Raw genomic sequence first — 13,921 nt, 5'->3', positions numbered from 1 at the left:
TTGGATTGAAATTGAGAGCTGAAGCATATCAATGACAGGAGGAGGCAACAGAAGACATTTTGGATGAAAAATCAGTCTGATGGTCATATAATATAGACTGGGAGTAAACCAAATAAATAATAAATATAGCAGAAGTGACATTAGCGATAAACGTGACTTCTAACTTAGGGTTCATTAAATTATCGTGGTTGGGTTCAGAGTCAAATACAGTTTTTAAAGGACAAAAGTCTTTTGCGGTACCACTTGATGGCCCAAAGCACCGAAATTGAAATTGAGAAATAAATAATTTCTGCAGTCTACGGCGAAAATGATTTCTTTTAAAAAATAAATAGGGAGTGCTGTAGTGGAGTTACTGAGAGAATTCTGCTACCTCGGAAGCAAAATAACAGACAATGGAGGATATGAGAATCACGGAGGATGTAAGAATCTGACTAGCACTGGCAAAGAAGGCATTCCTCCCTAAAATTAGTCTATTGCGTAAAACACAGGATTCACAAAAGGATGCTGAAAATTGTGGTCTCTGATAAGATGAGAGATGAGAGGTTCAGCAGCAGAAACTATCAGAAAAGGAATATGCGGGAAATTCCGACCAAAGAACAGGTAGATGATAAGACAAAGGGAGAATATAAGGGAGCCGTTGCGGACAAGAAAGGGGGAAGATATACGTTGAAGTACATCCAACAGATAAAGGAGGGCATTGGGTAAAGTGCTGCTTTGAGATGAAGTGGAAGACACTAGAGAGAAAGTCATAGCGGGACGCATCAAATCAGTCTCAGAAGGGTTCCCAAAGGGAAAAAAGGTGAGCGATGTCGTCGCTTTTATAGTTTGTTTGCTATGGCGCTCAAGAATGCAGACCACTGTTGCCAGTTGGAGCGACATCGACGGCGTTTACGTGTCCATTGCAGTATAAGAACTTTTTTGCGACGTCAGAGGAAGCTGACATAATATGATTCGTGCCACCAGTCCACCTCTAATCTACGGCGTATACCTGTCGACGCAAATAGGTGCACATCTGTAGCAGTGACACAGTGCTGAGTGTGGACGCAGATGTTCTGTCCATTACTGTGGTACTTTGATGCTGCAACGCTCTAGTCGCTGCATACGACCCTCTTCTACTCGATGTTTCCATACAGAGGTCAGTTTTGCAGCAGCAGCACTAGCTCGGACCAGTCACTACCAAATCACCAAGGAATTTCTCGGAACTGATCATTCTGTCTCGTTGGACATATTATTCCAAACGTGCCTTACTCAACAATTGCCGATGACGTCTTCGCAATGAGTCCCTTTAGAGAAGTTCAAAGATTAGATTAGATTAGATTCAGTTTTGGTTCCATAGACCCAAAAAATGAGATGATTCTCGTGGGTGTGGAACATGTCAGAAAGTATAACATAAAAACATACGACATTTCAATATAGTACTTACTACCTTGATCATTTGTCAGTAGATTGTCGAAATAGGTTAATACAATGCGGTAAACTGGAACAGCTAATATTTACAGAATTAACACACTGTCAGAATGAAACACTGTTATGCACTATTAATAAATTTATCGTACACAAAATACATCTTGAATGTGACCAAGTGCTGCCAAAACTGAAATCAAACAGACTCTTACTTAAGGTGGCATAACACTCTCTGTTAAGATATTCATCTATAGCGTAGAAGGAGTTGCCTATAAAAAGTGTTTCAAATTCTGCTTAAAACTTATTTTATCTGGACTCCTTTTTGGACCAAGGTAAGTGATGTTAGGTCTTTATGTAGATTCTTATTCCTAGTATTGATACTATGTATTGAGCTATTGGTTGTAAATGTATTATTTGCAAAAAAATTCGGTAAGGAATAAATATACTGAGAAGCAGTGATAGAATACAAAGTTCCTTGAACAGATTTCTACATGATGTTTTTGAATTTACACCACAACTGATTCTTATCACACGCTTTTGAACCCTAAAATCTTTTGCTCGGCTTGATGAGTTGCCCCAGAATATGATCCCATACGACATAATTGAATAAAAGTAAGCAAAGTATGCAACAGTATATTTATATCTCATACATCTGACATCACTCTTTCTCACTGCAAATATTGACATGTTTAGGCGCTTAAGTAATTCTGTGGTATACCCTTCCCAACTGAATTTTTGATCTAGTTGCAATCCCAGAATTTTAACACTATCAACCTCTTCTATCTGCATGTCTTCATATGTTATACACATGCTGGAAGGAAATCTCTTACAGGTTCTGAACTGTTACTCACAGCTTGGGATTGTCAGGTTCTCTGAACAGTGCAATTGATTATCTGAGAGCAGTCTTTAAAAATAACTTCAGTAAAATGGAAATGACACTCATGTCTCCAAAAAAAGTAGCATCCACCATCAAATCCTTAAAATCTAAGTATTTCAGTGGGTATGGTAACATATCAACGAAGTTAAGCGAAGAGTGCTCATGCGAGTTGAGTTCTAACTTATTTCTGTAATCAACCTCTCATCGGTGGAACATTTCCAGACTGGCCAAAATCTGCTGACGTTAAGCCTCTTTACAAGAAGGGGGATATACAGATCTACACTCCTGGAAATTGAAATAAGAACACCGTGAATTCATTGTCCCAGGAAGGAGAAACTTTCTTGACACATTCCTGGGGTCAGATACATCACATGATCACACTGACAGAACCACAGGCACATAGACACAGGCCACAGAGCATGCACAATGTCGGCACTAGTACAGTGTATATCCACCTTTCGCAGCAATGCAGGCTGCTATTCTCCCATGGAGACGATCGTAGAGATGCTGGATGTAGTCCTGTGGAACGGCTTGCCATGCCATTTCCACCTGGCGCCTCAGTTGGACCAGCGTTCGTGCTGGACGTGCAGACCGCGTGAGACGACGCTTCATCCAGTCCCAAACATTCTCAATGGGGGACAGATCCGGAGATCTTGCTGCCCAGGGTAGTTGACTTACACCTTCTAGAGCACGTTGAGTGGCACGGGATACATGCGGACGTGCATTGTCCTGTTGGAACAGCAAGTTCCCTTGCCGGTCTAGGAATGGTAGAACGATGGGTTCGATGACGGTTTGGATGTACCGTGCACTATTCAGTGTCCCCTCGACGATCACCAGTGGTGTACGGCCAGTGTAGGAGATCGCTCCCCACACCATGATGCCGGGTGTTGGCCCTGTGTGCCTCGGTCGTATGCAGTCCTGATTGTGGGGCTCACCTGCACGGCGCCAAACACGCATACGACCATTATTGGCACCAAGGCAGAAGCGACTCTCATCGCTGAAGACGACACGTCTCCATTCGTCCCTCCATTCACGCCTGTCGCGACACCACTGGAGGCGGGCTGCACGATGTTGGGGCGTGAGCGGAAGACGGCCTAACGGTGTGCGGGACCGTAGCCCAGCTTCATGGAGACGGTTGCGAATGGTCCTCGCCGATACCCCAGGAGCAACAGTGTCCCTAATTTGCTGGGAAGTGGCGGTGCGGTCCCCTACGGCACTGCGTAGGATCCTACGGTCTTGGCGTGCATCCGTGCGTCGCTGCGGTCCGGTCCCAGGTCGACGGGCACGTGCACCTTCCGCCGACCACTGGCGACAACATCGATGTACTGTGGAGACCTCACGCCCCACGTGTTGAGCAATTCGGCGGTTCGTCCACCCGGCCTCCCGCATGCCCACTACACGCCCTCGCTCAAAGTCCGTAGACTGCACATACGGTTCACGTCCACGCTGTCGCGGCATGCTACCAGTGTTAAAGACTGCGATGGAGCTCCGTATGCCACGGCAAACTGGCTGACACTGACGGCGGCGGTGCACAAATGCTGCGCAGCTAGCGCCATTCGACGGCCAACACCGCGGTTCCTGGTGTGTCCGCTGTGCCGTGCGTGTGATCATTGCTTATACAGCCCTCTCGCAGTGTGCGGACAAGTATGGTGGGTCTGACACACCGGTGTCAATGTGTTCTTTTTTCCATTTCCAGGAGTGTATCAGACTCTCGACCAATTTCACTTTTGCCGGCTTCCTCAAAAATATTTGAAAAGATTGCTTTCAAGTGTCTCCTTAAGCATCTGACTGCAAATAATATATTGTTCAATCACAGTTTAGATTTGTTAAGGGTTCTGATATAGAGAAAGCTATTTACACTTGCAGCGAGAATGTACTTAATCCATTAGATAATGAATTAGAGGCTACCGGCATTTTGTGTGAACTTTCAAGAGCCTTTGATTGTGTGAATAACATCATTCTCTTAATTGAATTATGGTGTCACCCGCAATGTTGCGAAATAGTTTCAGTCTCATCTATCTAACAGGAAACAAAGGGTGTCGTAGCGAATACCTGTGCAGTAAGCAGGTCAGTCTTCATCTGATTGGGAATTAATTACATGTGGTCTTCCTCAAGGTTCCATCTTGGGTCCATTGCTTTTTCTTGTGGACATTAATGACCGCTCATCTGTTACATTGCCAGATGCTAAGATTGTTTTGTTTGCTGATGAAACAAACATTGCAATGAGTAGCAGCTCAAGTACAGATTTAGAAATAGCTGCTAATCAAATTTGCGGTGACATTTACTAAGTGGTTTACAACTAATTCACTTTGAGACGACCCACTATATTCAGTTGAGAACCTGTAAGAGAAAGGCTTGGTTACAGTTTCCAAGAACATAAATCTGCAGTGTTTGCGATACAGATTAGTCGCTTATCAGAACATTATATTCGTACTTTCAGCGTGATATAGTCTGTAATTTTATAAAGGAAGTGAACTTCACAAGAGCTGTTCGCTAGGTGCTCAAATCCAGTTAATGGTAACAAAGAACTACGAAGTTCATAAAAATGGGAAATGGTGTGTCAGTGGCTGCAGTGGGTGGAGGGACACTCACTTGTTGTAGAGGACGATGTCGGGCAGCCAGATGTGCTCCGAAGGAACGTGGAGGGTGTCCACGCCGCCGTAGTCGTCCGGGTTCCACTTGAGCTTGTAGTCGTTCCACTCCTGAAACACGAGGACCACCGTCTCAGTTCCAGCAAGCACCATCGTTAAGTTCACTTAATGACAATCTGAAATGCTGCAAGATATTCGAAATTTTGAGAAAAAAGAAGTAAGCTGCAGGGAAAGCGGGATGATGTACGAGATGTACAACAACCCAGTTGAAACAGTAACAGTGAAGGATCAAGAACGAAATGAACACATTAAAAACAGTATTACACAGGCATGCAGTTTTTCACCACTACTGTTCAATCTCTACATCGAAGAAGCAATTACAGAAATAAAGTAAAATGTGAAGAGTGAGGAATAAAATTTAGGATAAAAGACTGACAGTAATAAGAACCAGTGATGAGATTACGATCCACAATAAAAGTGAAGAACAGTCTAACGAATAGACGGAATGGATTGACAGTAATCGAAGTAAGACAAAAGTAATGAGTGGCAAAAGTGAGATTAGCGAAAAAATTAACATCAAAATGGGGCTGCAGGAAGTACATGAAGGTCAAGAATGCTGTTACCTCGGAAGCAAAATGACACACGACTAACAAAGGAAGGAGGAAGTAAGAAGCAAATTAGGACAGAGAAACAGAGCATTCCTGGCCAAGACAAGACTACTAATACCAAACATCGACCTTAATCTGAGGAGAAAATTTCGGAGATTGTACGTTTGAGGGCACTGCATCGTATGACAGTCAGTCGTATGCCGTGGGGCAACAAGAAGACGAGAATTGAAGCTTTTGAGATGTGGTGCTACAGAAGAACGTTGAAAATCAGGTAGGCGGGTAAGTAATGAAGGGGTTCCCGCAGAATCAGCTAAGAAAGGAACGCATGGAAACCACAGACAAGAAAATGGGACAAGATGGCATGAAATGTGTTAAAAAGTCGGAGAGTTATTCTACAGTACTATAGAGAGCTGCAGGGGCAAAAATTTTCAAGGGAAGGTAGAGTTGAATACATTCATCAACTAACCGAGAACTTAGGGTGTAAGTGCTACTCAGATTCGTGGCGGGCCGCATCGAACCTAGTGACTCATCTCTTTTCCAGTTTAATATCAGTATAAGAGGGCTATCTGGAGTGTGAATTGACCAACAACATTGATGATTTAGGAACTCTTACACTATCGTATGCCATAATTAGGTATGCCTATGATATGAGGGGATATTTCCTAAGGATGATTACTCAATGTTTAAAAAGAAAGTAAAATCACAAAATAGTCGTATACACACATACCAAGAAATGTACCCAGTAAAATTCCGAAACTGTAAATTTAATTTTTAATGCCAACAAAACGAGGTACATCTTCCATGACATAAAACTATCAATAAACGGCAGTACTATCCACAGATGCCGCACATACTTCGCAGCACCATCAAATGCTCTCATTATGATGATTCAAGATCCCAATTGGCAGCCGATGTCAAAAGTCTGGACATTTGAAAAAGTCACTGTTGGCAACTGGTGATCATCAGAGCAGTTTATCCAATGCATTCGGGCATTACCGTTCGTGAAAAGTAAACCTGGAACAAGTGCCAAGTGCGCCAGTGAACAGCCATACTTGTGACTAAAGCTATGGAAGTCTGGGTGTTAGCAGTAGTCCTCTGCCACCATCTGCGAGGCTCCCGTCAACAGAACAGTCGTCTCTTCCACGTCGTTGCTGTGAACGAACCGTTAACCATTTTCATCGAGGGTTTCTTGCGATTCTGCAGCCTCCAGCGCGACTCGTGTGTGGAGTGAACTTTCTCCAACTTCTACAATACAATACAAAATACGAGGGAAAGGTATATACCAACAGACATGTGGAATACAGATGAACTACTCTGTAATATGGATTTTGTTTAAAAAGTAACAGGGAATTTGTTATTTCGTGTATTTTTTCACTCCTATTGATAGGTTATTTTCGAGGTTCTGTTTGCAAATATACTTGAAAAATACATGTACGATGTTGGGCATCGTGCTTAGCTAATCTTTTGTCACCTGTCAAAAAGACTACATCTGTTTTCGTAGTAAAGCTGATTATGTATTTTGTGTAAACATGGTTCAGTAAATTTGTGTTACATTTTCATATCAGAACGGAATTAGGAGCAGTAAAGTTTTAGATTCGTTAAATACGGCTTTTAGTGACTCTGTATTGAGTAAAATAGGGTTCCCAGTCATATTTTCGTTTCGAAGAGGATCGCGGAGAAGTTGAGAAGAAGAGCATCTTGGACGCCTCAGTATATCGTCAACCGATGAAATCGCGGTAAAAGTGAAAGAAATGATTGTGAATTATGGCCTCATCACTATCGTGTTGGTGTAATAGTTGAAGCATGCTTTGGAATTCTGTTGCATATTTTGGGTACGAAACGCATGAAAGTTAAACTTATATAAAACTGATGAGTTTCGGAGGTACACAGTGGCGAATTCAAGAACAAGATAGTAGTAACAATACGACTGCAGGTAAAGATCTTATCCCAAGGTCACGCCCACGCTTTCAGCGAATTCTTCCCCCTGTTGAAGCCTGTCGGCTACTTGGGTGAGGTATATTCGAGGGACCGAGCGAGGTGGCGCAGTGGTTAGACACTGGACTCGCATTCGGGAGGACGACGGTTCAATCCCGCGTCCGGCCATCCTGATTTAGGTTTTCCGTGATTTCCCTAAATCGCTCCAGGCAAATGCCGGGATGGTTCCTTTCAAAGGGCACGGCCGCCTTCCTCCCCCCGTCCTTCCCTAATCCGATGAGACCGATGACCTCGCTGTCTGGTCTCCTTCCGCAAAAACAACCAACCAACCATATATTCGAGGTAAGGATGTAACCTGACAGATGTTGCGTTTCCCCGGTTCCACCGCCGATGCCTGTAGATTATTTGTGTGTGTACATTCAAGGTCAGGATGTTATTTGATAACAGTTACGTACCGTTCCCGCTTTCCGATGCCACGGCTCTGGGGCACTTATGGGTGGTACATTCATGGTCAACATGTAGGCTGGTACACTGTCCACGTGACTCGTAATTACATGACGATTAAAATGGCGGAAAACCAAAGAACTCCTCCAGTTCTAATGCAGGTAATCATCCAAGATAAGGTCATCCTCCCCCCCCCCCCCAAATCCCTCTCGTCCCATCCACCCTTCTCTGCCTAGACCAATAGACTAGAATCAAGTCTCCCCTCCTCCCTATCATGACTATTCCAATTGTGGCATACATGTTTGTAAACGATTAAATCCGAACAACATCGTGGCGGACAGAATTCTCAGCTGCGTACATGAACAACGAATGCATAAAAAGTTCTCGGTTTACTTGCCGCGTCAAATTTGGATAAAATCCCAAGCTTTCGATGACTACCTCCGTCATCTTCGTCAGGGGTAAAACTGACTGTCGTGGACCGTTGAGGCTTCCGCTTTTATAAGCAGTGGACGGCTCCTCATTGGCTGGATGACGTCACGGTGAAACCGATGCGTACTGAGGTGGCGGCCTCTATATCCATGTGTGGACAAGGGAAGCAGTTGAAATTAGACTCTGTGAAAATAATTTCAACAGAGATTCCGGTTATGCACTCAGCAATGCATGGAAGCGCGCAATTGATATAGAAAGAGCGCAGAGGGAGACTTCTTACATTCCTCGCAGTTCTCTGCCTGTTGCGATGGATGGCGCTGCAAGCAACGCTGGATAAAGCGCGCAAACAAAATCTATGGATATAGAGGCCGCCACCTCAGTACGCATCGGTTTCACCGTGACGTCATCCAGCCAATGAGAAGCCGTCCACTGCTTATAAAAGCGGAAGCCTCAACGGTCCACGACAGTCAGTTTTACCCCTGACGAAGATGACGGAGGTAGTCATCGAAAGCTTGGGATTTTATCCAAATTTGACGCGGCAAGTAAACCGAGAACTTTTTATGCAAGGACTCCGTCGCGAAAGACTTTGTAGTCATGAACAACGAATAGCTGCCTCGGGCATGGATGCGTGTGATGTCCTTAGGTCAGTTAGGTTTAAGTAGTTCTACGTTCTAGGGGACTGATGACCTCAGATGTTAAATCCTATAGTGCTCAGAGCCATTTGACCCATTTTTGAACTTGTACATGTAATGCTTTTTCAGTTGCTGGCCGTGTGTCAGAGCGAGAGTGTACCCTCCATCTCTCTTATTTCTCAGATTGGTGGATGGTTTCCAGCGGTTGATAGCGGTTAAGGCAAGATGAGTCCTATCATCTTCAGTCATATTCATAGCCTGTGGTCCACGTCGATGGCGGTGCTTCTCCAACCTTCAAGTTGTGGTTACGCATTTGCTTGTGTGTGGCAGCATGACGCCGTCACAGCAGCAACAGCCGCAGCGTCAGTATACAGCGACGTGCTGTAGTGCGATTCGACCAAAGATGATTACGCATGGGTCTTAGCCATGCTCTTTTTATTTGCTTTTAAATTGCGTGAATATCCATCCCATTCCTACGCTATTAAAGTGGGGTTGGTGGTTATATAATAATATATTTTTTTCATAATGTGGGGCACAGTCATAATATATGTCTTTAAAGTCAGTACCGCTATTAGACTGTTTTTATTTGCAGTGTTACATTTACACGATCACGATTTCGGCTTCAAAATGCCATTATCAAATGTTTTAAGTGTTATACAGTGTCCAAGTCGGCATACTGTCGTATTTAAAATACGCAATGTGTCTAATAGTGTATTTTAAATACGACAGTATGCCATCTTATGCACTGTATAACGCTTGAAACATTTTGTAACAAATAAGCCCTCAGTCACAAATATTAAGTCAAAAATTGACCTGGTTTATTTGTTACAATATAATTCTGACACGGTCACTGAACCTTAGCAGCTATGTTCAAAAAACCACTTGAAACACTTTACAATGGCACTTTGAAGCCGAAATCATGATCTAGTAACTGTAACACTGCAAATAAAAACAGTCTAATGGCGGTACTGACTTTAAAGAAAGTTATTACGTAAAATGTAAATATAGAAACGTGTTGTCATTCAATATTTTTCCGTCATTATTTACAAGTTTACTGTAGCCCCATATTATCATATTCTCCTAAGGTAACCTTAGAGTTTTCATTAATCCGTATATAAGTTCCTTGTAGACTTAGCACATACTGGTTTCAGAGTGCTATTAATTTAACATGAGATGTATGTGTATTTGTTAAGATATCACGAATTTCTCATAGATTAATATGTGATATTGGTTTATTTATTTAAACATCAAGCTCCAATAATTGTTCAATCGCTTATTTAAATGCATCACTAGTTGATGATCTTGAAAAGGGTGTGTTTGGGTAAAGCCGGTCTAAAAATGCAGCAGATTCTAAATAGCAGTAGGATGTCGCCATATTTAGGAATTCCTACAGAATAAATGTCATACGTCATTAGTTTACGTTAATTCACTGGTATCCCAGACAATCATTGTAATGAAAAAGTATCTTATGTAATATACAGTACGCCCGCATCTCGTGGTCGTGCGGTAGCGTTCTCGCTTCCCACGCCCGGGTTCCCGGGTTCGATTCCCGGCGGGGTCAGGGATTTTCTCTGCCTGGTGATGGCTGGGTGTTGTGTGATGTCCTTAGGTTAGTTAGGTTTAAGTAGTTCTAAGTTCTAGGGGACTGATGACCATAGATGTTAAGTCCCATAGTGCTCAGAGCCATTTGAACCATTTTTTTTTAATATACAGTACTTACTGTCATTTTGAAGCGTTTGCTTTGATGTGATTAAATTACAGTATTTCATCAGCAACACTCTAATGTCAAAGTACTTTACATCATAAATTATGTTAATATTACCTACCATTTTTCAGAGAAGAGCATGACTTTTTTTCCAGGCGATTGAAACATTTTACGATAAATTGTGTCTATTACTGAAACACTTCGATAGAACTGAAGAAGTAGTTTCAGACAAAATACACTCAGAATACATAACTGTTACGAAATATATGGAGCACAATGATATAACTAAGCAGTAATCGAATAATTTGGTGCTGCTTATAAAGTTACAAATGTGTTATTATAATGGCAATAATTAATCGCTGTGTCAATTTGGTGTAGTTCGCCCAACACTACAGATACTTGCGCATATAAATTATATTTGAAGTAGCAGCGTGCCTAAAACTTACCAAATCTTTCCTTTCAGTACGTTAAAATATTAGTAACAGTCATGAGATAAACTCTGTTATTAACCACGTAAAACGACCTCAATATTTTTCTCGAATTGCCGCTACTGATCGTTAATATACAAAATGGTGAAAAACTTTAGTGTGGCCTATACGTTAAACGTTACACAAGCGTGTCTGCATTTGAGTTCTCAGAAACACACGCGCGTTACAAGATAAGGTCCGCCTTAAGGTAATATTGTTACACGGATTAGCTCAACTCACCACTGTTATGGTTTACAACAAATCTTTAGGTGAAAGTGTTGATACTTTTGATCAAATATGTGTTTTGCGGTGATGATGGTATGCTGTAGGGATGTTCTTGGTACCTGCTACTCTGTAAGATGCCTGTCATATCATAAAACTATGCAATACGCAAGGAAGCCTGGATACTGTGGGTGTAAAGTAAGTTAAACGAATAATGTAGTGTATGTAAGCAGTATTAACATTAATTTCAAAATAAATACCATACTCGTTGATAATGCCGCAACAGTGGTGAAACTTGTTTAGGTGAGAAGAAAGTAAAACTGGTTTCCATAAGGCGGACCTGTTCTATAAAAATAAAAATACTATACATTTATTAAAACTCTGCTTTTCTGAGGTATGTGGCTGACTAGCCAATAATATGGAAAAACATCTACAGCAAACCATTCGTCTGTGTCCCTTGAAAGCTTATGATTAACGTAATAATGATTCCATTGCAGAATACCCAAATCTACGACCAAAAGAAGTATACGATGTTGAAATAAGGATGTGGTAATGTAAAACATGTATTGCTCATGTTGAGTGAGGAGAATATTCTCTGCTAATATCCGAAACATTTCTCTACATTTGAAATGCGCTTCTCATAGTGATGACGTTCGCAGCATGCTCCTCTTAGTGTTCAACGTTGCAGCAAAGCAAAGTCTATCCAAAAACCCGTTGCCTAATTTTGTGGACGGTTAGGATTTGGCTTTGTTGTACCGCTATTTGCATATTATTTGCGTCATGGCATCTGCTGTACTGTACCCAGGTTCGTAGAGGTAACACTAGGCCTAGCACAAGAAAATATTGTTTTTGTGCTTGTGTCCTTTAATCACGTAGAAACGTCGATTTCTTATGGCGTTATCAAAATCAGTACCTGAACACGTGATCAATTTATGTGCACAATTTCTCTTTTTTTCCCCCGGCTCACTGTGTGGCTTTCTTAAGTAACTTTAGTAGAAAGCCGGAATGACTCGATTCAACGGACCCGTGCGTCCCTCAACAACAGAGTAAGTTATCAGTCTGTAATGACCTCATCTTCCGCCGAACTTTAACGCTATCGTAGCCGTATTTCTCTTTCACTAATCCGGTCAATCACAGTATTTAGTCGTATGAAGAGGGATTTGGACTGTAAGCTGCAGTCGTCGTCAGATTAAATGTTGTTGCAGAGAATTCTAAAACCGCGGAACATGCATTGACATAAGGTGTGCCTTAGCCGTTTGGTGAATCCGATATGAGTGTGACTGCAGTTTACAGTCGAAATAGATTTATGTAACAATGAAATATGTGATTATAGTCCAGATAGATCAAAGATAAGATAATGATTTTATTCCATACTCAAATATGACTATTGTTTGGCATTTTACTTCCTCGATTTTTTATCTCACTGAAAGGGAGAAGTCGGAGCATGGTCTCCTGAAAATGTGTTCGTAGCCAGTACAAAGGCAGCAAAGATATTGGTCCTTTATACCGGGTGATCAAAAAGTCAGTATAAATTAGAAAACTGAATAAATCTCGGAATAATGTAGAACAAAAAAAAAAAAAACACCCCATATTGTTGGATGCGTGAAAGACCTCTTGCGCGCGTCGTTTCGTGATGATCGTGTGCCCAGCCGCCACTTTCGTGATGCTTTGGCCCCTCAGGTCCCCAGACCTCAGTTTGTACGATTATTTGCTTTGGGGTTACCTGAAGCCGCAAGTGTATCGTGATCGACCGACATCTCTAGGGATGCTGAAAGACAACATCCGACGCCAATGTCTCACCATAACTCCGGACATGGGACATGCTTTACAGTGCTGTTCACAATATTATTCCTCAACTACAGCTATTGTTGAGGAATGATGGTGGACATATTGAACATTTCCTGTAAAGAACATCATCTTTGCTTTGCCTTACTTTTTTATGCTAGTTATTACTATTCTGATCAGATGAAGCGCCATCTGTTGGACATTTTTTGAACGATTTTTTTTGTTTTTTTTTGTTCTAATAAAACCCCATGTCATTCCAAGCATGCGTGTCAATTTTTACCTCTCTATGTACATTATTCGGTGATTTATTAAGTTTTCAAATTTATACTGACTTTTTGATCACCCAGTACATAACTTTGAACAGAGATGATCAAAATTTTATTTTTAACACCGATGCATACTGTATCGCTAAACAGTAGTTACGTAACACCTGTTATGACTACTCTTCATTTTACGAGAATAGGAATCTATCAGTATGTGAACTTTACGTGACTTCTGATAATTATTTCCGTTGCCTTCGCCGAAACTGGCAGCAATTGCTTTTCGTGTTTCGTTAACACACAGTTCGTTAGGAGAAGCGTACAAAAATAGAAAACCGCTGACGGCACTTGTGGCTGAGAAGCACCGGGACAGCTTTTTATTTTTCGGAAGGCCTTGCCCGAAGCGGAAACAGTTTGTGTTGGCAGCGGCGGACAAACTGGGCGGCGGTCACGGTAAATTGTGTGCGCGCCGACATCAACTTTTTTAATGACCAGGCGGCAAGTGCACCGTGGCTCGCCATGGGGGGGGGGGGGGGGGAGGGGGTGGCCTCGTTGCAGCGGA

At 42.2% G+C, this 13,921-nt stretch overlaps 1 protein-coding gene across 1 annotated transcript in view; it reads right to left on the bottom strand.

Moving 5' to 3' along the window:
• LOC126094929 (acetylcholine receptor subunit alpha-like 1) overlaps positions 1 to 13,921 on the bottom strand; it is a 499,702-nt gene that overhangs the window by 181,697 nt on the left and 304,084 nt on the right. The window contains exon 3 of the mRNA XM_049909576.1: positions 4,874 to 4,983. Coding sequence (XP_049765533.1) covers positions 4,874 to 4,983 — 110 coding nt within the window. The remainder of the gene's footprint in view (positions 1 to 4,873; positions 4,984 to 13,921) is intronic.

This window comes from Schistocerca cancellata, chromosome 8 (assembly GCF_023864275.1).
Source record: "Schistocerca cancellata isolate TAMUIC-IGC-003103 chromosome 8, iqSchCanc2.1, whole genome shotgun sequence".
NCBI classification, from domain to species: Eukaryota; Metazoa; Arthropoda; class Insecta; order Orthoptera; family Acrididae; genus Schistocerca; species Schistocerca cancellata.
The sequence above is the reverse complement of the archived record's forward strand: the minus strand, read 5'-3'. Positions and strand labels throughout refer to the sequence as shown.